The 25,656-nt window shown below is 35.8% G+C and overlaps 1 protein-coding gene across 4 annotated transcripts; it reads left to right on the top strand.

Moving 5' to 3' along the window:
• Positions 1-4,510: 4,510 nt before the first annotated feature.
• LOC109793770 (uncharacterized) lies at positions 4,511-18,532 on the top strand. Of its 4 annotated transcripts, none has more exons than XM_083063268.1 (6): positions 4,511-4,671; positions 4,830-5,127; positions 5,932-6,016; positions 6,108-6,170; positions 6,437-6,808; positions 6,921-14,504. In XM_083063268.1, the coding sequence occupies exon 6, from the start codon at positions 9,136-9,138 to the stop codon at positions 10,375-10,377; it is 1,242 nt and encodes a 413-aa protein (XP_082919394.1). In that variant the 5' UTR covers positions 4,511-4,671; positions 4,830-5,127; positions 5,932-6,016; positions 6,108-6,170; positions 6,437-6,808; positions 6,921-9,135; the 3' UTR covers positions 10,378-14,504. The 4 variants fall into 4 exon arrangements, 2 of the variants coding, with proteins under 2 accessions (XP_082919394.1, XP_082919393.1); XM_083063267.1 differs by having other exon boundaries at positions 5,923-6,016; XR_014429519.1 differs by lacking the exon at positions 6,921-14,504 and adding exons at positions 16,658-16,764; positions 17,704-18,517 and having other exon boundaries at positions 4,536-4,671; positions 4,830-6,016.
• Positions 18,533-25,656: the final 7,124 nt, after the last annotated feature.

Below are 25,656 nucleotides of genomic sequence, written 5' to 3'. Positions count from 1 at the left end.
TATAGAAATCATTTTATCCTCTCTGTGAGAGTTACATACACACTCTAAACACATTTTTGTAAAACTAGGGTTGAAAACCTTAGTGAGTGTTGAAACTATCCCATTCTCTTTGTGAGAGTTACAAACACACTCAAAACTCTTATCGTCTGTAAAGCCAGAAGAGGCTATCAAAAGAATACTTGTAGAACCAGAAGTGGTTTAAGAATACTAGTATCAGCAAGTGAAGTTGACGAACCAGGAGTGGTTGAGAATACTTGGGCAACCAAAAGTGGTTTAAGAATACTAGTGTCAGCAAGTGAGGTTGACGAACTAGAAGTGGTTAAGAATACTTGTAATCCATTGTGATTAGTGGAACCCTTTAGTTGAAGGAGACTGGACGTAGCTCAGAACGAGTGAACCAGTATAAAAACTCTGTGCATTGTTATCTGATTTAGAAACGTTGCTTTACTCACATTGACTTATCCCTCTGAAAGGCATCATCTACTACTATTTATTTTCTAAACAATATTTGGAAGAACTTATATTTGTTTGACTGAGGAAATCATTTTCAAACAGACGATAGATCCTCAGATGTAAAGTTCTGATTAACCGATATTGCACTTTCATTACGTAGTTGAAATATTATTTTCTTATGGAAAGAAGCACCTTTGCGAAAACAATTTTTAAAATCTTTCGTTCACACACACATTCAACCCCCCATTCTATGTGTTTTCCACTAAACTTCAGTTTTAATGTCAACAAACAAATGTTGTTCTAGAGAAAAGTTTTGTAAACAAAGCATTAAGATGAATAGGAACTAAGAGGAATGATTTATCTAGTCAAACTAAACACTTAGTCTGAAAGACGCACATAATTTGATTTTATATCCTTTATAATGTTTGACAACTAAATTGTTTGTCTCTATATGATTTTTTAACAGATCGAAAGAAAAAAAAAGCTTCTTTGGTACTCACATTCACTAAAAGAGACAACAAACATGCTTTGCATCAGAAAAGGAACAGTAGATCCCTAAATCATAAAGAGCATTAGATAAAGTTGCTCAAGACTGCTCTAACCTAACACATGCATGGTTACACTTATTTGATACCTAAAAGGTGATAAGTAGCTTTATTGATCAAATAATAAATGACTATTTGGTGAAAGCATTTAATGTAATCGTTTAATGCACCAAAGGACACTTCTCTCCACAAGGAACATAGACGAAGACAAACGAAGAAAACTAGTGGGAGATATTCAAGGAATGATCATCTTCAATGAAGCACCTATATAAGGAAACATGATGATTTAGAAAGATAGAAAGAATAAAACCAATTATTGATCATATTCTTTCTTTCTGTAAAATAGCTCAATATTGTATTGGTTGTATCATGTCTTGAAATAAGATGAAAAAAAATATTTTTAGTTTTTACCTAGCTATAAGTTAGTGTTCTTGCTTTGAGCCTAAAGAAGCTTGACTATAAAATAATATTTAGTTGTTAAATCCTAGAGAGGCTTTATGTTGAAAGAATATTTAGATAATTACTTGAAGATCCAAGTCAAAGAACACTTAGGTTTGAGCTAAAAGTGGCTTGGGAAAATAATACTTGTATCTTTGTATAAGATAGAGGAACTTGATATGGTTGGATCAAGAACCAGATGTAGTCTCCATAGTTGAGACAAATCAGTATAAAAATCCCCTATGTTCAATCTTTTAACTCTTTGTTTCCACTTATTCATAAAGTTACTACTTTACTTTTTCTAAAAAGTGAGTTGTTTTGTTGATACTATTCAACCCTCTTCTAGTGTCTCTCTTTTCCACACAACTCTTCCCAAATACCACACTTAAGTTCTTCACCTGTTCATAAACTTGGTCACTAATTAAGGGAATTGGACCTAAATTATTTTCCTAAAGACCATTAAATGATTTCTTCAATCTATAGCAAGGATGATTAAGTAAGAAATATTTGATCTCTAAGGTAAATTGTTTTCCTTACACAATGTAATTGATGGTGACATGTGTCATTTTCACATATAGGGCAAGCTTTATGTCCCTTAACATTGTAGCCACTTAAATTGTCATATGTTGGAAAGTCATTGATTGAGCAAAACAACATGGCACAAATCTTAAAAATTTCACCAAAAAATTCTTTAAACACATCAACTCTTTCTTCTCACAACATCCTCAAGTCCTTAACCAAAGGGCTTAGATAAACATGAATATTGTTTCTTGGTTGTCTTTGACCTAAAATCATCATAAATAGCATCACATACTTTTGTTTCATGAAAAACCACAAAGGTAAGTTGTAAATCACTACTTAGACAAGTCATGAATTATGCTTATTGATGGCAACCCTCCTTGCATGGATGGATTAAGGAGCATCAAAGAGGTAAACCGGACTCCTTGGATCATTGAACTTCAAGGTTTCTAGCCTTGATGATGGTGGTGACCGAATGGAGGTTATGGAGGCTAGGTGTTTGATGAAATACTAAGATGGTACTCTAGGGTTTTGGCTCACTTCATTGATGGATGAAGGCTACTCCTAAAGGTGAGAACACTTACGTTGAAGATGAGAAGGATAGGTGGCCGAAATGACCAAGGGGACTAAGGAAGGATATTAAGGCTCAAAGGCTCTTTCAATATCATAAATTCCAAAGTTTGTACAAGTTTCATAGCCTAGGGTATTTATAGAAGGGAGGAAGCATTTAGGGTTGCATTTGAGAGTGCATGGCTGAGTAATGCAAGCCATATAAATCACTAATTACTTAGGTTACCATATAAATCATTTCATCTATGGCAAGTCCAAGCCTAAAGTTTCATGGATCATTGTTGAAATCTAGAAACATGGAATCTATTTTATTCCATTGCGCTCACCTCACTTTTAGAGTTACCTTCCTTCAGTTTATATAGTGTTATCCCACACTATAGACACTCATGTAAGTTATCAAACTTTTTTCTATATAAAATGCAATCGTTGGGACATTCATTGATTTTATTTTTTATACTCCATACTCATTAGAGATAATATCTTCTTTGCATAATAATTACATGTCAAAAAGTGTTACCGTTTGGAAGCATTTCACTCAGCAACTCTAAAATTTTTGTGAAACTTTTATCATTTCATCCATTTTTTGACTTAAGATTTAACAATCTTAACACTGTACATAGTCGTGTAAAATTATAGTAGTCTGGATACAAAGATTTCTCTATATCACTACAAAAACTATTATACACATGTGCATGTTTGAAGGAATCAGTCCCAACATCACAGATCATGTCATCTAGTTGATTGTCCATCTCTAAATTAACTTATTCTTGTTTGTGTTTGACACATTTTTACGCATGGCATATCTAACAATTCACCATGCCATGTTTATATTGTGTAGCTTTTGAGAAGCCCATAACACAAAACATGCTCTCATATAATGTCTACTGGTTGCCTTTGCAAATTGAAACAATTCACACAAGGATAGTAAAACCTTTCATTACTGTTTGTAACATTCTTTCGTAAAAAACTAAAGAAACTCTTACACCCCATTCTCATATTAAATAGTTGTGCATAAACAACTCATCTAACTCTGATCCATTAGTGCATTCATCTAACGTAAACTGTGTCAACCTCACTTTTTAATACAAGGTGTGACCCTACCCATTTTGAAAAATAATTATTTATATACTTGATTAATACATAAAGTTAAAATCTAATACATTAAATTTGACAACATTTTGAATTAGTCACTAAGTACACAAAATGAAACTGGTAACATCAAATTCACGATAATCAAGTATACACTTTGAGAACAACAAGAAATGTAGTCAATTGAAATCTACAATTGATCAATATGTATGTATGTATATATGTATGTATGTATGTGTGTGTGTGTGTATATATATATATGTATGTATATGTATGTGTGTGTGTGTGTTTGTGTCTTTGTGTGTGTGTGCGCGCGCATTAATCAACTACAAAAAAATGTATCAAATTGTCCAATCGGATAATTCAAGATTCAATATAATGATTATACATTAATTGTGTAACCATTATATTCAATCTTAAATAAAAAATTAAGGTTCACTCATAATCGATCGATATTCCTAACAACTATATAATAGAACACTTTGAGATAACTAAGCATATAATTATGCATAGTTAAAACTCATAAAATTAACAATATAATATACGCATGTAATTAACCATGTTAGCACAATAACAAAAAAATAGTAATAATTAAAGTATTCATTTAATTATTACTAACTTATAGTTTCACTACAAAAAATTATTTAATTAGTGGGGGTTTTTTTCTGGCGGTTTCAAAAAACCGCAAAAAAATATTATATTTCTGGCGGTTACTTTAACCGCCACCAAAGAATTATATTTTCAGCGGTTTTAAACCGCCACAATCTTTAAATACCTGTTCAACCTTTCTATATCACACGTGGCTACATTTTTTATATTATTTTTAAAAGAATAAAAATCAAAAATAAAAAACTTAGATAGTTTAATCTGAGCATTTCCCATTTCCTATTTTTAATCAAAAACACTATTTTATTACTCTTTTTCTCTCCACGTTTTAGGGTTCACTCATTCATTCTCTTTTTTTTGCAAGTCAAAGAATTTTCTCCTAATGCGAGACGAACAAACGCCAAACTCTCATTCTCTTTTGTCTTCCCCGACAAATTTCAAAGTCCAAGAGGTAATGTAACTCTTCTCTCTACTCAGAGTTCAATTATAGTTTCCTCGTGATTATGGAAAATTTCAGAGAAATGTGACTTCTACGGCTACAATTGTGGTGGCGAAGGCATAACTTCAAAAAAAGTTGGAACCCTAAAAATTTCTTGAATGTTTGAGAAGGTAGATTTGGAAGGGAAAACCAACCATGATTTGGAAGGGAACGGAGGCAATGGTGGTGATGGAGATTATCGCGGTGGCGGAGAAAGACGCGGAGTTGAGGAAATCGGTGTTCAAGCCAAACTCACCTGCTTGCAAGGCCGTTGTGGATCAAGTGGTGAAGATAATCGAGAAAGCGGATTCGAAGCTTCTGGTTCCTCTTGGTTTGTATTTAATCCTTAAGTACATCTCTGTACCATCTGGCCTTGTGCAACTACTCTGCCTCTATGGATATTCCCTATTTGTCTTTATTTCGACTCTGGTGAGTTACTGCTCTTCAAATTTTCTTTCAAGAAATTATTAGGTTATCTTGAACTATATGATCTTTAAATATTCTCTATATAATATGTAATCAAGTGTAATTATTATTTCCTTGTAAATTGTATGATGAAGTTAATGATTTTACAGGCTTAACATCAATATGCATAATAAATAAATTACATCACAAGTGTCTCAATACTAACCAATAGCTATAACAAGGTTTACCAGTGCAGTTTTCCATATATGAAGGTATTGCTTAAAAAACATATAAAACACTAGATACACATCACCCCATTATCAAAGACTTAAGTGTAAGTTGGCATTGTTAGTATGGATTTTGTTGATTAACAGCAGTTCCTATATTTTTTATTTTTATCAAGTTTTCTGATCGTTTGCACACAAAACATGTACACTTTCGTCGTAGTGTGATGGTAAGAAAGGGAAGAATTGAGAGCCACATTTGAGAGAAGATGTCAAATTGCAATTTTTGTTCTGGGTGGGTTGTGAGCATCTTTAAATCAATATAGATCAATGTAAAACACGATAAAATGATATTTTACTCCCTGTAGAAACGTGAAACACTTTTAGAGAGGTTGTGGGTATCTTCAATCAGTATTATCTTTTTTTGTGCAAGTATTCAATTATAAAAGAGTTGTTGTTGAGTCTACTTAATTGGAAATTCTTGTTGATAAACTGGTGTTCCCTTCCAAGTCACATAATAAGGGAAGTGGAAAAGAGACAAAATATTCTAAATTAATATTCTGAATCACATAAATCACTTTATGATGAGATTCAGATACTTCAGGGTAGACTTGATCGAAACTTTGAAGTTACTCGGTTTGCTGTGGAGAGAGATTCTTTTGACTAAAGTGTCTTCTTTGAGGGAACAGGTACTTGTGTTTTTGGATTTTAATACAAATAATTTCCCTTCTAGAATCCTTGCATTTAAGATTCTATGATTGAAAAACCTTTGTTCTGCAGTTGCTTCAGTACCATGGAAGAAACTCGATACAGGGTAATTCAAATCATGATATTGAACCTCAGGTCAGTCTTTAATTACCTGAAGCAGTTCATGAACTGCACAGAGGGATATATTTGCCTGTTAAAACAAAATGTATGCTAAAATTGTGTTTCTAAACTGCACAAAGGGATATATTTGTATTGTTATGGTTGAAATATAGTCATTATTAGAATAGTAATCACTAATTAACTCCTAAAATAGTCCATCTATTGAAGTGATAATTGGTGTTCATGTGTATGCTAAAAAAGTCCAATATATTTCTAACAATTTCCATTTACTACTGGTGCAGAAAACTTCCGTGGCCTATTGGAGGACCAAACAACATGCTTAAATCAGGAATTTCTGATGGCAAAAGACAAGCTTAAGCAAACAAGCAAGCAATTAGAAGATACAAATGATGATCTGAAAGAGGCAAAGTCTGTTATTGAAGCTTTAGAATCACAACATATATTATCTATTTTAGGGGTGATTTGTTTTGCAGGCTCAAGTTCATAGACATGCTCATAACTTTAGGGAAGTGCAGTAGTGTACTCTTCTGTCTATCAAAATAGGAGGGTGCAGTGAAGATTGTTCCTATTGTCCTCAATCCTCTAAGTATGACACAGGAATCAAAGGCCAACACCTTATGAACAAGGAAGCTGTTCTCGGGGCTGCAAATAAGGTACACTTTTATCAGATAATCAATTTATGTGAAGTGTTCTTCTCTAGCTTGTGGCCTGGTGATGTCATTACTGATCTCTGGAAAACTCTTTGGATCTGCCTCCCATGTGTAGACCCCTAAAATTGTCCGGGTCGGAAATAAAACTCGAAGACCCTCAAAGATCGAAGGAAAGTCAGCCAGAAGGACTCCTAGAAGACCATAGGATGGCTATCTGTAGATTTAGAGGTCTTAGAGTAGCTTAAAATAAGGAAGTGGAGGGAATGAAGCCCAATACGGCCGTACTAAACTTAATACGGCCGTATTGAAGCTTCAATATGGCCGCAGTGAACTCAATACGGCGTATTGAAGTTTCTGAAACTTCAATACGGCCGTACTGAAATCAATACGGCCGTATTGAAGCTTCAATACAGCCGCAGTGAACTCAATACGGGCGCATTGAAATTTCTGAATTTCAATACGGCCGTATTGAACTCAATACGGCCGTATTGAAGTTCAAAAATTTCAATACGGCCGTATTGATTCCGTAGCCCGTATTGGGCCTGTTCCCTATAAATATGACGTCAATTGGACGTCATTTCACACTTTTGAACATAGTTTTAACCCTCTCCTTGAGTATTCTGGGGTTTTTGAGCAGTGTTCTGCCCTAGAAATCACTCGGAGAGTTGATCCGACGAAGTTCTTGAGCCCCGAGCCATTTTGCTTGAGGATCGAACCTAGTCGAAGGGAAATCCTCCGGATTTCCATAGTTAAAATTTTATAGGAGGGAGCGAGCGGGCTTGTAGAGCGAGGGAACGCCAAAAAGCTTCCCAGTTTTACTCGAAATATATAAAAGCACGCTTCAAAGGTTTCTTCTTAAATCCTTCCTTTTACTGCTTTCTGTGTGCATATTAAACTGTCATCATGTAGATAGTTAATTTATAATTGCTTAGAATAAATAGGGGTAATTTAGTAATTTTGCACTATTATTTTTAGAAATAATCTGTCATAGGGAACCCGAAAGGGGCGCCGTGGGGTGCTAACACCTTCCCCACGCGTAACCGACTCCCTTACCCAACTCTGGTTGTAATGGCCGAAGTTGATTTATAAAATCAATTGCCTTATCCCTTTTTCCAATGTTTTGAGTAAAACATTGGTGGCGACTCCACGAACCCTTCCTTTTTATGAAAACCGCTAATCCATGGAGGGTCTCGCTTGGGATTAACATGGATTGGTGAGACATTTAATAAATAAATTGGATAAGATCGACAAGGTCTCAGTTTGAGAACAAGTCGTTCTAATAATCCAATACATTTTCAAAACTAAAATAAAAGCGAGCTCGACCGTCTTCGCGACCGCCGAGGCCCGTTTGGGCCGGTGGCGACAGATGGCGACTCCACTGGGGAAGCTTCGAGAGTCAGTCCCATTGAGTGACAGATTATTTTTAACAAATAATAGTTAAAATTACTTTATTACCCTTTGCTTGTATGATAACATGCTTTATTTATTATATGGCTTTAAATAACTGTTGTATGTTTAAATTCCGCAATTGTTTGAAATACAAACTGCACACAAACCTTTGCACACAACAGTTCCCTCTATACCCGGGGGCATGAGTGATTAACCATAGGGAGTGGATGTTAGTACGGCCGGTTGTCGAATGGGTCTATAGGTGCCCGTAGACCGTTGTCGGAAAACATCACTCAAGGTGATAACCATGAACTTGAGTCCGACGGTGCGTTGGAGCTTTCCATCGACCTACGATGAGAGGAATTGGGTCCCTATAATGGGGGCACCTTGGGGGCCTTGGACTGGTGAGAACAGTTAGAACCTACCTTGAATATGCACCTTTCTGCAGGATACCCCTACCTCGTGATTCGCTCGTGACTGTTCGTGGATGAGTGAATTGTTTGTGCATTCGTTATGTGACATTGTTTGTGCATTAATAAAGAAAAAACCTCGTGATAAGGTCTAAGAATAATCCCCATGCATGAAAATACCATGACATGAGAGGAAAGACTATGTGTGGAAATATAATAAAAGTGAGGAGCATGTACATCATTACCAATAAGACATCATGCATCCTCATAGACCATGCATTTTAGGTTCACCAATACCTCTTGACATGAGTAAAAGTGACCCATAATTATCGAGATTCTCCGTTGAGGAGAGATCATAAGTCAAGGAGGGTGGTAACACTCTGTTTTAAAAAGGCAGCGCCTTAAAAATGGAGGGTTATCAAGCTCATGTCAAGAGCGTATTCATTCCATAAATTAATTAGATTAAATATTCATTTTTAGAAAGTGGCTGGTCATCTCTCTGTCCTCACACGCGCACAGAAAATCAAGAAAATGGAAGCATTGGAGGAGCAAAACAAAAAGCTCACAACCGAGCTTTCACAACTTAAAGACCAAATGGTGCAAATGATGAAACTCATGCGTCATCACAACATCCATGGATCTCATCACAGTGATCATGGGTCCCATCATGAGGGAGAGGAGGAAGAGCATGAAGAAGATCCTCCACACGCTGTACCTCTTGGGGCTGGAATTATGATCAAAGAGCCCGAGGTTTCAAAAGAACAATTCCACGCCCTAGAGGATCGGTTGAGGGCTATGGAGGGGCATGATTTTGATGTCAAAGATGCCGCCGATATGTGCTTAGTGAGGGACATTCAATTCCCTCCTAAATTTAAAGTGCCAAATTTCCCGAAATACGTGGGATCGACTTGCCCCAAGAGTCATCTCACCATGTACTGCCGAAAGATGGCTGCATATGCCACAAACGAAAAGCTCTTGATCCACTGCTTCCAAGAGAGCTTGGTTGAAACTGCACTCAATTGGTATATGCAGCTGGATGGAAATCAAGTGTGCACATGGAGGCAGTTGGCCGACGCCTTTCTCAAGCGCTACAAATACAACATCGACCTAACACCCGATAGGTCAGATCTTCAAGCCTTGAGCAAGAATAATGATGAATCTTTCAAGGCGTACGCCCAACGTTGGAGGGAGTTGGCGGCACAGATAGAGCCCCCGCTGTCGGATAAGGAGACGGTGTCCATATTCATCAATTCGTTGACTGGTCCCTATTATGACAAAATGATAGGGAACACAACGACACTCTTCTCGGACATCATCACCATCGGAGAAAGGGTGGAACAAGGGCTGAAAAGTGGGAAGCTAGCTAAGCCCTCCCAATCATTCGAAGCTAAGAAGGCCTTTGGGAAGAAGAAAGAAGGAGGAGTCAACGCTGTAACCATTTCTCCATCTTCTTCCACTTCGAAGTCGGGAAAGTCGCAATACAAGCCTGTGAGGAAGTTTGATAAACTTCCGACCACATATAGCGATCTCCTGCCGAAGCTAGTGGATGCGCGTCTTCTAGCTTATGTTCCACCGAGGAAATTTGATCCACCATACCCCGATTGGTACAAACCACAAGACAATTGTCTATACCATTCGGGGGCATCGGGGCATTCAACGGAGGACTGTAAAGTTCTCAAATATAAGGTCCAAGACCTTATTGATGCTGGGTGGGTCACTTTCGATTCGACAGCACCCGACGTGAGCAAGAATCCTCTACCAAAGCAGGAGTAGAGAATGGCAAGCCACAATAGGGCCCCTCCATATTTTTCTTTTCTCTTAGGGACTCGTGATCAGTACCCTAGATCATGAGGACCTTTTCATGTAAATAAGGGTTTTGTACAGTTTTACATACATATATCAATAAAGAGGCATTTTTCACATATCACTCTCTCTTTTGTTCTTTTCTCTCTTTCCTCATTAACATTAATAATTCTAAACCTAAACAGAACCAATAAAATAATTATGTCTGTAATTGTTCGCTCTGACCGGGATCCAAAAGTTGAGGATGAATGGGTTGAGTTGGACAGTGATGAGGAGACCATCTCTCCGGATCTGCAAAGACTGCTAGATCAAGAAACTCGTCTACTCCAACTGTGTCAAGAGAAATTGGAGACCGTAAATTTGGGGCGGGGCCGAGAGATAAAAGAGGTCAATATTTGGACCCATATCAGTGATGAAATAAGGACACATGTTTCCACTATGATTATAATAAAATCATTCTTTCTCATTGCTTCTTTTCTTACTTATAATAAAATTCTAAACCACATTTTTTAACCCTGTTTGAATAAACATGAATGAGGTTAAAATCATCTTAATAATAATAAACCCACATCATTTTTATGTGGAAGTGTGTGTGACAACTTGGAGCACCTTCCCTTGGCCTCGACAAGTGCCATCATGGATAAAAAGAAATCCTAAAAACAAAAAAAAGCTCGGCAGGAAACCCAAAAAAGGGGGCTGCACAAAAATAAGAGCAAAAGACCCGCTAGGAATCCCATGAAAGGGTGACCTAGGCAAAAGTTAGGGTTGCAAAAATAAACAAAAACAAAAGTCCGCTAAAACGCCACAAAAGGATGTTTTAGGCAAAAATAAGGACAATCAAAAAACAAAAGAAATCCATGATGGTACCATGAACCGAATTCAACAAAGGGCTCAAGAAAAGCTATCCAAGTTGTCAAAGCACAATCATTAATAACAAAGATGTGCTTAACTTCATAAGTGTTTAATCAAACAAGCCTAAACACATAAGCCCACCTTGGCCAAACATTCTTACAAAATCCATTTTTCAAAAATAAAATAATCCCCTCTAAAACACAAACTTTTGAAAATATATCCTTTCCTTCTTTTCTCTCTTGTCCCAAAAGATTTTGGAATAATCTAGTGGAAGCATGGAGAAATAAATCATCACTGATAATGGATCTAATCTGAACAACCAAATGGTGGAAGAACTGTGCCAAGAATTCAAAGATCCAACACAACTCTTCCCCATATCGGCCAAAGATGAACGGGGCAGTCGAGGCAACCAATAAGAGCATCAAGAAAATAGTGCAAAAGATGGTTGTCTCATTTAAAGACTAGCATGAGATGTTACCCTTCGCTCTTCATGGCTATAGGACTTCAGTACGCACGTCTGCAGGAGCTACTCCATTCTCCCTCATCTATGAGATGGAGGCAGTTTTACTCGTCGAAGTCGAGATACCTTCTCTAAGGGTAATCGTGAAAACAAAACTTTCCAAGGCAGAATGGGTTCAAAGCCGATACGACCAGTTGAACCTTATCAAAAAGAAACGGCTGAACGCCATATGCCATGGTCAAGCCTATCAGAGGAAGATCAAAAAGGCTTTTGACAAAGAAGTCCACCCTCGAGTCTATCATGAGGGAGAGTTGGTAATGAAGAAATTGCTACCAACTCAAAAGGACAAAATCGGAAAGTGTGCCCCAAATCACGGAGGACCATACGTGGTAAAACGAGCCTTCTCAGGAGGAGCATTGATTCTCACAGACATGGATGGAGAAGAACTTCGATACCCAGTCAACGCTGACGTGGTAAAGAAGTATTATGCTTGAAGACGTTGCTTGCATAAGCCCGCTAGGATGAAAACCCGAAAAGGGCGTCCTAGGCAAAAATTAGGGAAAAATAAAAGCCCGCCAGTACAAGGGTACTAGGCAAAATAAAGGCAAAATTATCCCCGCTAGGATACGTCCTAGGCAAAAGTTAGGGGCAAAAGAATAAGATGTAAAAGCAAAGCAAGCAACGATCGCTTGAATCGAAAACTGAAAGGCGGTTCAAGTGATTATCTTCTAGAAGCAAGCGTCTTGCAGCATCTACACTCCCAGCTCAGGCCGAAGCAATTAGGGGAACGTAAAGAGCAACAATTACAGATATAATTGTTAAGCCCAATGTATATAGCCTACCCTGGCCAGCCATTCTTCAGAAATTTCCTTCTGTATATCTTTCTGTAAAAACACTTGTGAATATCAATAAAATATCTATTCATTTCTCTTCTCTCTTGACCATGTGATTATGCCTCTAAATTGGTATTTCATAAAAATTGTACGAAATTCCTTTAATAATTGGTCAATAAAGAAAATTGGAAGGGGTTCCTATAAAATCCATAATCTCCTGCATAAAAGGCTCACAAAGATATTCCCTCACGTCGACGACAGAAATTCCTCCAAGAAGAGGAGGATAGGGAGAGCCATTCATGTTTCTAAAAAGCATTAATAAAATAATCAAACTTGCATTTGTGCATCACACACACATTAGTTGCACATTCAAAGACCTTATCATGAGGCAATTGCATAAAATAGAAAAATAGAAAAATTGCTTGTGTATGACAGCAGCAAGCAAAATGCAAAGATTCAGAAAATCAACAGCAGAATAACTGAGCCTGGAGAGGCTTGCCGAAAGAATACTCTCAGAATAACTGAGCCTGGAGAGGCTTGCCGAAAGAATACTCTCAGAATAACTGAGCCTGGAGAGGCTTGCCGAAACAATACTCTCTCAAAATAACTGAGCCTGGAGAGGCTCGCCGAAATAATACTCTCTCAGAATAATTGAGCCTGGAGAGGCTCGCCGAAATAATACTCTCTCAGAATAACTGAGACATTTCTGTACAGAAAAAGCCGAAAAACAACAGAAAAGGCAAAAATACAGAAAAAACCAAAAAATGACAAAAAAGGCAAAAAATACAGAAAAAGCCAAAAACGACAAAAAAGGCAAAAGATTTAGAAAATCAATCGCCTCGTACAAAATAATTGAGCCTGGAGAGGCTCGCCGAAATAATACTCGCACAGAATAATTGAGCCTGGAGAGGCTTGCCGAAATAATACTCCTTCAGAATAATTGAGCCTGGAGAGGCTCGCAGAAATAATACTCCCCAGAGAAACCTCAACTCAAGCTCACGGAATAAATCCCCAGCGAGAGCTATCAAAGCAAAATCGTCAAAATCCCCAATGGAAGTACGATCTCCCAAGCAGAATATCCAAGTCAAAGGACTTAAACTTCCTCAGTGAAGATAGCTCTCCAACTCAAGTGTTGAGTGAGGCTAAGCCTGCAGAGGCTTCCTAAATAATACTCTGGGATACATAAGATCCCTCATTCCCCAATCGCCTACTCAGAGGCATCCCTGCAAAAAGAGAAAAATCAAAAATATCAATAAGTATTCCCCAAGCGGAATCTGGCACTTAGCCGAACACTGAACTTCAAATCCCCAGTCGCCTACACAAGAGGCACTCCTTCAAAAAGGAAAACCCAAAAAAAGAAAAAAAATCAATAACAATTCCCCAAGCGGAATTTGGCTTTTTAGCCAATCATTGAACGTCAAGCTGATACGCCTAACAAAAGAGGCTAATCAAAATCAACGACAGAATCCCCAGCGGATAACAGCCTACACAGAGGCGACAAAAATCAGAAAACCCAAAAGAGATACCCGAATAAAGATAACCGGGATACTCCACCAACGTCAAAGGACGTCAGCCAAACATAAGGCATCGCTCAATTCAAGAAGAGCATCTGTGTCTACACCCCAAGGAAACAGAAATTCCTCAATGGGTACCAACAATGCAATGCAAGTTGGGACACAGGAACCTATGAATGACTGCACATCCCCTAGACGGATCCCTGCGTTATCCAGCCCTCAGCGGCACAAAATCAGAAAAACCGTCGAAGCAGCATCGTGGACTGTGGAGACAAAATCATCTCAAAGCCTAAAAGGCAATACTCAGCTACCCAGTTGTCGAGAGCACCGAGGTATGCACCAGCCTGGAGAGGCAATACTCAGCTGCCCAGTTGTCGAGAGCACCGAGGTATGCACCAGCCTGGAGAGGCAATACTCAGCTGCCCAGTTGTCGAGAGCACCGAGGTATGCACAAGCCTGGAGAGGCAATACTCAGCTACCCAGTTGTCGAGAGCACCGAGGTATGCACCAGCCTGGAGAGGCAATACTCAGCTGCCCAGTTGTCGAGAGCACCGAGGTATGCACAAGCCTGGAGAGGCAATACTCAGCTACCCAGTTGTCGAGAGCACCGAGGTATGCACAAGCCTGAGAGGCAATACCCAGCTACCCAGTTGTCGAGAGCACCGAGGTATGCACAAGCCTGAGAGGCAATACTCAGATACCCAGTTGTCGAGAGCACCGAGGTATACACAAGCCTGAGAGGCAATACTCTGCTACCCAGTTGTCGAGAGCACCGAGGTATGCACAAGCCTGAGAGGCAATACTCAGCTACCCAGTTGTCGAGAGCACCGAGGTATGCACAAGCCTGAGAGGCAATACTCAGCTACCCAGTTGTCGAGAGCACCGAGGTATGCACAGGCCTGGAGAGGCAGTACTCAGCTACCCAGTTGTCGAAAGCACCGAGGTATGCATGAGCCTGGAGAGGCGACGACTAATACTCAACCTGGAGAGGCTACTCAACAATTTTCCACCGGAAGACACTACAAGTCAGAAGGTTGGCGTATTACCCGGACAATTGGGTCAACTCCTTTACTTGTCAATCGATACACCAAAAAGACCGTTTGACTAAGTAAAGGGGGGGCAGCTGTAGACCCCTAAAATTGTCCGGGTCGGAAATAAAACTCGAAGACCCTCAAAGATCGAAGGAAAGTCAGCCAGAAGGACTCCTAGAAGACCATAGGATGGCTATCTGTAGATTTAGAGGTCTTAGAGTAGCTTAAAATAAGGAAGTGGAGGGAATGAAGCCCAATACGGCCGTACTAAACTTAATACGGCCGTATTGAAGCTTCAATATGGCCGCAGTGAACTCAATACGGCGTATTGAAGTTTCTGAAACTTCAATACGGCCGTACTGAAATCAATACGGCCGTATTGAAGCTTCAATACAGCCGCAGTGAACTCAATACGGGCGCATTGAAATTTCTGAATTTCAATACAGCCGTATTGAACTCAATACGGTCGTATTGAAGTTCAAAAATTTCAATACGGCCGTATTGATTCCGTAGCCCGTATTGGGCCTGTTCCCTATAAATATGACGTCAATTGGACGTCATTTCACACTTTTGAACATAGTTTTAACCCTCTCCTTGAGTATTCTGGGGTTTTTGAGCAGTGTTCTGCCCTAGAAATCACTCGGAGAGTTGATCCGACGAAGTTCTTGAGCCCCGAGCCATTTTGCTTGAGGATCGAACCTAGTCGAAGGGAAATCCTCCGGATTTCCATAGTTAAAATTTTATAGGAGGGAGCGAGCGGGCTTGTAGAGCGAGGGAACGCCAAAAAGCTTCCCAGTTTTACTCGAAATATATAAAAGCACGCTTCAAAGGTTTCTTCTTAAATCCTTCCTTTTACTGCTTTCTGTGTGCATATTAAACTGTCATCATGTAGATAGTTAATTTATAATTGCTTAGAATAAATAGGGGTAATTTAGTAATTTTGCACTATTATTTTTAGAAATAATCTGTCATAGGGAACCCGAAAGGGGCGCCGTGGGGTGCTAACACCTTCCCCACGCGTAACCGACTCCCTTACCCAACTCTGGTTGTAATGGCCGAAGTTGATTTATAAAATCAATTGCCTTATCCTTTTTTCCAATGTTTTGAGTAAAACATTGGTGGCGACTCCACGAACCCTTCCTTTTTATGAAAACCGCTAATCCATGGAGGGTCTCGCTTGGGATTAACATGGATTGGTGAGACATTTAATAAATAAATTGGATAAGATCGACAAGGTCTCAGTTTGAGAACAAGTCGTTCTAATAATCCAATACATTTTCAAAACTAAAATAAAAGCGAGCTCGACCGTCTTCGCGACCGCCGAGGCCCGTTTGGGCCGGTGGCGACACCATGGAATGGTGTCATTTGAGTTATGCATTCGTTCCCAACATTTCTTTACTTAAGCATCATATATCTTCTTATTTAAATTAAGAAATGTACCGTAGTTTAGATGTCGGGAATTTTGTTTTAGGTAAAAAAAGAAAGAAAGAAAAAAGATCATGCAGCTTGTTGCTCATTCGGTGCTATGCTTTTTCTTGAATGGAAATCCTTTTCCTTTAGGCAAAATAAGTTGGGAGCACTCTCTTTTGTATGGGTGCTACGTGGAGGGATACTCTAGGAAGAAAGAGCAACTTCAACCAGATCCTTGAATATGTGAAAGACATAAGGTAATGCATCATCATTTTATTTTTGTCGTATTTATCAAGTACTAGACTAAGCTGTTGAGTCTAGGAAGATAAGTCTTCTTATCTTCATTTGTTTGTTATATATACATAATAAAATGTTGGTGGTGACTGAAAAATATGCTGAATGTTTTATTTATTACCTTTCAAATGAAAATATACTTCAATACTTCTGTAAAAATGATAACACTTGGCAGAATTAAAATGAATTTTGTGGCGGTTTCAAACCGCCATAAAATTACAAACAAGTCAAACAGAACTGAAATTTTGTGGCGGTTTATAACCGCCAGAAAATGTCAAACAAGTTAAACAAAAATGCATTTTTTGGCGGTTTCAAACCGCTACAAAAGAGATTGAATTTTCTGGCACTCAAAACCAGCGTTTACAAAATATCCGCCACAAACGGTTTTTGGCAACCGTAGATCCGGCGGTTATTTATGACGCCGGTAATGCGATTTGTGGCGGTTTTCAACCGCCAGAAACTGCAAAAATAACCGCCACAAAACACACATTTTTTTGTAGTGTTTAATAAATCCACTAATTATAATAAAGGTCTAAAATTATGATTACCTAAAAGATATTGAATTAATGTTCAATATTGTATAGGTGTTTAACATGTTTTTTAATTTTTAATTTATATCTCAATTAATTTAAAAGTATATCATATAAATTGCTTAATATAGTACTTTCTAAATTTTTACATTTCAACTAACTTAAAATTATATCAATTAACTAATAATTTTGTCGACTGATGAATCATAATTTTAATGCATTTTCTTACCTTTGTACACTCCTATTAAATATTGTTAGTACCTAATTGTTCTCTCTTATCATATTTTATTATTTTGAAGTTTATTGAGCTATTAATTCTGAATTGCATTTAATTGGATTTATTAGCCTAATTAATCTCATAATCATTTGTAGAGAATTTGTAAGGACTTAATGGACTGGGAACACTGCCACGTGTACCTATTTCAGCATAGCCTAAATTTTATTTTATTTTGGAATTTCGTTTTGTTGCTTGTAATGGGCTAGATGGGCCAACACTAGGCCAGCCCAATATTTCAGATTCCTTGTGTTTGAATTTCAGAGGGGGACAAAGTGGATACTAGGTTTTTAGGCCAGGGATGTGACATGGAGTGGGGACAGCCGCCACCTTCTTTTGGTTCTTGGACGAAGTTTAGGGTTTAGCCATTTTTTTTATAGTATTTTGTGCCCCTTCTTCTTGTGATGGACCAAGGTTTAGATAAGTAAAAGATAATTCGCGAACCAATGATATGGCTGTTGTAACTGAGTTGGAGAGTACATTGTTCCAATGAAGCCCCCACTTTTTTGTGTGTTTGTTTGCATCAAGAGAACCTTTTCTTGGTTTGTTGCTCCTTGAGAGATGACCTAGGAGTGACTTCCTAGTACCACAAAAATTACTTTTCATTTGATCGGGTACGGTACTGATCACCGACCAAGATAAAAATGTGTCAGGAAATCTTGTTTTACTATCCGTGTGATTTTCATAAAATTCAACAAGTCCAACAGTTTGACATTCACACTAAAACTTACCCCATAGCTTGTGGAACTCCTTGCTATCTACAACGGCATCTGGTTAGACTTAAAATTGACTCCAACGTATAGTGGTTAAAACAAACTCCATCATAGTATTTCTTTGGTAAAGTTAGAAAAGATTACAAAAATGATCGCAATAAGAATTGAACCTAAGTCCCTATACTTCTAACTACTCCAACCCCTCTCCACCCAATTACTAAGCTAATCCTAGTGGTTAACTCCATCATGGTCTACAATAGTTTTGGAATTAAATATATTTTTTTTTTAGCTTTTTGTCGATTTCTCTTTTAATTTCATAATAAATTTGTTGTCAATTAATTTTAGTCTTTAACTTTTTTGTTGATTTTCATTTTTAATTTATAACTTTTTCTCTTGCTATAACTTTTGTCCTTGACTTCAACATTTTTTTTATTTACGCAGAAAAATTAGAGATTAAAATCAAATTAAGTTTATAAAAGGATCAAATGTAAAATTAATAAAAATTAAATTTTTTTAAATATATTCAATCCATAATTTTGTAAAAGAGGAAAGAAAAACATTATGCTACAATACCGTGTTCAAATAGCTCAGATGATCTATTTTTTAACGGTAAATAGCTTAGATGATCGGTTTCTTTTTTGTTTTCCTTTTTTTTTTCATTAAGCATGTTAAATAGCTTAGATGTAACGAGACAGTTTTCTCTAAGTTAATTAATGATCAAGTCTAGCTAGTTTGCATTTGCCCCCTAGCCCAATTGCCGTGTTGTTTTATCTGTTTTTTCTGTCACTGTCTTGCCCCCAAAAATAATTAAATAAAAACGCATATTAAGATTATGAATTTTTAAAATATATCTCCATTAATTAATAGTATAATTGTTGAATATAATCATGATTTTGAGAAAGATCGATTTTTGACAAAGTTAAAAGATATTTTGTCAATAATATAATAAAATATACCTCTATTAATTAATGGTGTAAAAATTTACAGTTTAAAAAATAATAAACATGAGCCAATGGATGTCTAAATAACTAGAATTGGCCTACTCATAAGAAACTTATTGGAATAGAATATACAGGAGTGAGAGAAAAAGAAGTAAATAAGAAAATAGGTTTTAAAGATAAAATTTATTAAAAGTAAATTAAAAAGATAACTAAAGAAATTAAAAAATAGAAAAATAGCGCATCTATTAAAAAGGAGACTTTATATAGTATATTATGTATATAATTACTGTATATAACTTATTGTGTATCATTCCAGCTCAACTACGGATTCAATTACTTTAAATATTTCTTTTTTCTACATATTATGTATCTTTTTCCATTTTATGATATGAATCTTTTGAAATTTTATATTAAATTAAATTATTACATTTAATTAAATTATAATATTATACTTTATACTGAATTTCTTTAACCAATGTGTACATTTATTTTAATTAACATTAGACATGAAGACATATTTGTAACCAGTAATACAATATTATGTTTTGTCAATTAATTAAATTAACTTCTGATATTTTTTATGCTACTTTCGATATATTTTAATAAATTTTTTTCAACATTTTGTAATTTTTATATTTTATTTTAATGTGTTTTATTATAATTAATATAAAAAGGATATTTTGTGTCTTTCTATTTAAAAAAATTATAAAATTAAAAAATAATAAAGGAAATAGTTGGAGAAAATGTTAGAAGTGAGTTAGAGATGATTATAATTTATAAAAGTAAAACAGTCTAAAGATTGTAAATAAAAAAATAGAGAACCGTTTTTACATATATAAGTATAGATTAAAGTAATTTTATTAATTAAACTAATATTATTCAAGTACTTTTTTAATTTATATATATTCTTGTATTTTTCATTTTTTTATGATTCGTTTTGCAATGAGTGGATTAATATTTAATTATTTATCATTGATAATTTTATCATAAACTAAAGCCGTACAATAATTGAAAAGCTATAAATTTTATTACTCTAGTTAGTAGCTACTATTTAAAATTTCGGCAAATTGCATGAAAGATACGATTCATCGGCAATTGGTAGGCATTGCTTTAATTTCCCTTATTAGCAACAAAGTATTCTATTTTAAACAAAGTTGATGGACATGATATGGATAGAGACTAAGTTAGTCATGGGAAAGCAAGTCATCTAACCAACCAAGTTTTTTAAATCAAACATGATTGTGCTTTAATTAATATATATACATATATATATATATATATATATATATATATATATATATATATATATATAACGTGTTTTTAATTTAATTAAGCTTTTATAAATATTTTTTTAATTATTTTGGTGTTTAAATTTATTTACTTGTTTTGATTCCAAAAAAAAATAATTTTTTTTATATTTTCTTGTTAATAATATGATATGTATTTAAATACATCAACGAAATGTTATAAATCAATGTCACATCATCATTAAATGATAACAATTATTTTTCTTTTATTTTATGAAGTTGACTAAAATAAATCAAATATTAAAACTAATTTAATCATATTTATAAAAAAAATAAAATAATATTTAAATCGAAAGCTGTAATTTGGTCCACTTGGTTTATGTTTAATATGCCTAATGTAGCATGTAATGATTTGATGTTTGAAATGTAACCACAAAAGCTTGTGATTCCATCTACTACTTTTTCATTTTAATATAATGTGTACTTCTTCATTATACATTTCTATTTTAAATATTACAAGTTAAAATTTTGCTCTCTAAATTAAATAAGAAAAAAAAGTAATTTAAAATTTTAATATTTCAGAAAAAGAAATCGAAGTACTTTACACAAAGCAATAATATACCTTTATTTATATATATATATATATATATATATATATATATATATATATATATATAAAAGTTCATAGACACTAGTTATAAATTTAAAAGTTTACATCAAATCTTATAAATTTAAAAAAAATTTATATAATACGATTTAATTTATTCAATTGTTGAATTATTTAGTATTATACTCATTATCATTTATATTAAATTTCACCAGTCTTTTCTAGATATGTGATAGAAGAGCTCTAGCCAAAGGTCCTATTACTAAGATTATTGTGACACCCTCTACCCCATTATTAATATACAACAAATGTAACAATAAAATTTTTCTTTTCTTCTTTTTGGGTAATTAAAATCTTTCATAGTTTAATAACATCTTTCATGTATAAAATAATTGTTTCCAATATTATAAGGTAGAAGATTCACATTCGTAACTCATAAATCATAACTCCAGTGTAGAAATTATAAAAGAAAAGAGGTTAAGACTTTCAATACAATTTATTGGAAAACAAGAAATCATATATATACAAATAAAGGAAATATAAATTAACTCTAGTAAAGGTGGCAGTGCCTCCTAGTTAGGAATTAATTTATAACTTTAAAATCATATAATAAAATAGTATAATAAAGATGTACATTTTGGTCTTTTCTCAAGAACGTTCAAAATTACATAAGAAGAGAAAATTAAAGCTTTTTAATATAATAACATCCAAAATAAACCTAGCTATGCCCGACGTCACATCCTATCAGAGCATGCCCCACTGAAGCCTTAAGCCTCATCACCAACATCCCCATGATGTTGATCATCTGCAACATAATTTAAAACATATACAAAAACAACAAGGGAGTGAGAAACATCTCACTCAGTATCAGGTGAAGAATAAAGGTTAGATAGCACCCACACACACACAACAAATATAAGTCGCATGTAAACAATACACATACATCATCAATATTACAAATACATTCATTTATCATGCAATGATGTCATGGACTCATCTCATAAATGCATGCATGTGGCGCCATACGGAAGTTTCACATATCATCACTAGTGACCCAAAGGTACACCTGGTTACATCACTGGTGACCCTAAGGTACACCTGGTTACATCACTAGTGACCCTAAGGTACACCTGGTTACAAGTTACATCACTGGTGACCCTAAGGTACACCTTGTTAGCATGTTACATCACTGGTGACCCCAAGGTACACCTCGTTAGCAAGTTACATCACTGGTATGCGGCCTCAGCGGCACACCTGGAATAATATATGCGTATGATGCATGTCATACCATCATAATCTCATTGACTCAATATTTAACTTGTTACATAATTTCATTTAGTACATCATGTCCTCATTTGTCATAGTCTCATAATCACATGTCTCAATAGTCCATTCATATGTCTCATGTCATTTGTCCATATTTCACAAGGTCGTGTCATAAATACTCCTCATAAGGTTCGCATAGGAATTCACAGAGATCCAGAGAGCATTCTTTTTCATATTAAAATCCATTTATTATTAACATTAATTTCATATTCATTTATTACTTCAACAAAGAAAAAGGTAGAGTAAATAGAAAATCAGACAGAACAACGACACTTTCAACAAAAACAAAGTAGAATAAATAGAAAATCGGACAGAACAACGGCACCTTCAACAAAAAGCAAAGTAGAGTAAATAGAAATTTAGACAGAACAACGACACCTTCAACAAAAAGCAAAGTAGAGTAAATAGAAATTTAGACAGAACAACGACACCTTCAACAAAAAGCAAAGTAGAGTAAATAGAAATTAAACAGAATAACGACAAAGGATTGGGGGCCAATCCGACAAACAACTATCCAACAATTATCCCCACACCCTTGAGCGAGGTTCTCACTCCCCCCCTTACCTGGATAGGCGGAGTTGGAACTTGGGCAGGGTCTCCTCCTCTGGATCCCCTCTTTTTCTTTCCCTCTCTCTTTCTTTCTTTCTCTCTCTCTCTCTCTTCTCTCTCTCTCTCTTTCTCTTTTCTTTCTCTCTCTAAAATTTTCACTTCTTCTCCTCTGTACCAAATTTTCACCCCCTGCCCCTATTTATAGGCCTCCTGGCGCAACCGGAACGGCCGTACTGATTTCAGAACGGCCCGTTTCGGATCCTTCAAACGTGGGCAAATTTCTCAACTGGAACGGCCCGTTCCAAAACCGGAACGGCCCGTTCCGAGACTCAGCAGAACGACCTGTTCTGTTTCTAGAACGGCCCGTTCTCCATACTAGAACGGCCCGTTCTCCAATTGAAACGGCCGTTCTCCATCCAGAACGGCCCGTTCCAGTCCCGTTCTGGAACTTGAAAAAAAATAACATATTCGCTCTTTTGGAACGGCCCGTTCTGCATTTGGAACGGCCCGTTCCGAAACCCAGAAATACCCTTGTCCCTTTATTAAAATTACGAAAATGCCATCAATAATTACGAAAATGCCATTACTAATAAAAATATCCTTTTAAGGAAATTGGGGTGTTACAATTCTCCCCTCCTTTTAGAAATTTCGTCCCCGAAATTTACCTGAAAACAAAAATAGATAAGTTTCTCGCATCTTGCTTTCTAACTCCCATGTAGCACTTTCTTCAAAATTTCCTTATTGATGTACAACTCTATCAATCTCTCCAAGAAATGTCTAATGTTAATAAGTTCAAGGTGAGCAGACCTGGTAAGCCTATCCATTAATCCTAATAAGATCAAATTTCTTAAGAATATCATACATAACTACAACTAAATCCATAGATACAGAATCTTATTTTCAAATTAGAACGTCTAAAGGTTGTATTAAATCTGAAAGTTTTTTGTGTTCTACCTTAGCTTTCTAACATACTAAGCAAGCATACACAAATTCCTCCACTTCCTCCGTCATCTTAGGCCACCAAAACATCTTCTTAAGATATTGATACATCTTAGTAACTCCTAGATGAATACTAAGACTGCTCTTATGACCTTCTTCCAAGATTGCTCTCTTAAGTTCTGGCACATTTGGAATATACAACCCATCCTTAAATCTCAACACTCCATCCACTCCAAATTTAAACTTACTTTCTACACCTTGATTCAACTTCTCTACTTCTCTTTAGACCATCATGTTTCCGCTGCGCCACTCTGATACATTTCAGTAACTCTTAAATAAATGCTAAAAATATTCTTATGTCTTTTCTCTAAGATCATCTTCCTTAATTTTGGGTTTACTAGGCACATAGATTATATCCTTGTATCCCGAAACACCATCAACTTCCATTTGTAAAAGGCTATTTATATTCCTACCAATCTTTTTCACTTGGGTCACTAAGAAAGAATCTAACTCCTGAGTCTTCTAATCTCATTATTAATCCTTTCAACATATTCAATTCAATGTTCCTAAGGGTGAGCTCACACATCATGCTTAAGTTTCTAATCTACTCAATCAAACTCAACCCTTATATCATCAAAATGATAGATAAATGCTCATCCTACTCAGGACATTTGTCACCATATTAGTTTAACTTGTATAATCTTCTCCAATGATTAGGCACCTAATTGTAAGTTCACTATGTACTCATACTCGGTCTTCAAGTCTTACCACTTTATTTATACTCCAAGAAAACTCTTATTCACTACCTTGTCCTATAATCTCATACCTGGCCACCAAAATGAATCGACTAATATGCTTATTCAATATCCTTTGAATAATCCATTCGTTAATCGAGTCATACATAGTCCCTTACTACTAGGAGTAATTTCACAAATCAAACTTAAATTCCTAACTTGAGCCAAAAGATATATCTCTTTGACCATAAAGAAAGATAAATATAGATATTTCCTATTCAAAGCATCGACTGCTATAGGTTTACCCAGATAACAACTAAGATTAAAATCTTAATCCTTACAATTTCCAACTATCTCTTCTATCTCATATTCAATTCCTTCGGATCAAACAGATATTTAAGATCCTTATAATCACTAAATATCTCAATAATGTTTCTAAAATCTCAAGCGTAACTATTACAACTTCTAATTCAAGGTAATTTCTCTCATGAATTTTCCATTTCCTAGATGCTTAAAAACATAAGTTACTACCTTTGCATCAATAATCCTCCCAAACCTGTCTTCAAAGTCATCACTATAACCCACATAAGACTTACTAGAGTCAGGTAATATTATCACTAGTCAATCTTGCCATAAGAGTTAGAACTACTCTTATACTTACTATCTCACATAAAGACAATACCCCTCATAGTGAATGTAGTCAAGGGCAATGCTATCCTAGAAATTCTTTCAATAAATCTCCAATAGTAAGCCTCATAAAACTTTTATTCTCGCTAACTTGCTTAGATATCTCTCTGCTTAAACATAACTTCTACCTAAGACAGATTCATGTTCACCTTAACTGAAATTTACAGGGACTAGAAAACTTAACATACAACCGTCTTGAATATATCTTCACCTTCAACTACAATATGATCATATCACATCCTAAGATCAATATCACTAACCATACAACATTCACCATTTGATCCCTAAGGTCTTCTATTCACATATCG

The sequence above is a fragment of the Cajanus cajan genome, chromosome 9, assembly GCF_000230855.2.
Source record: "Cajanus cajan strain Asha chromosome 9, NIPB_CcT2T_4, whole genome shotgun sequence".
Lineage (NCBI taxonomy): Eukaryota > Viridiplantae > Streptophyta > Magnoliopsida > Fabales > Fabaceae > Cajanus > Cajanus cajan.
The sequence above is the reverse complement of the archived record's forward strand: the minus strand, read 5'-3'. Positions and strand labels throughout refer to the sequence as shown.

What these genes read in the sequence shown, in the direction of transcription:
- LOC109793770 (XM_083063268.1), top strand. Translation starts at nt 9,136, where the DNA reads ATGGAAGCATTGGAGGAGCAAAACAAAAAGCTCACAACCGAGCTTTCA.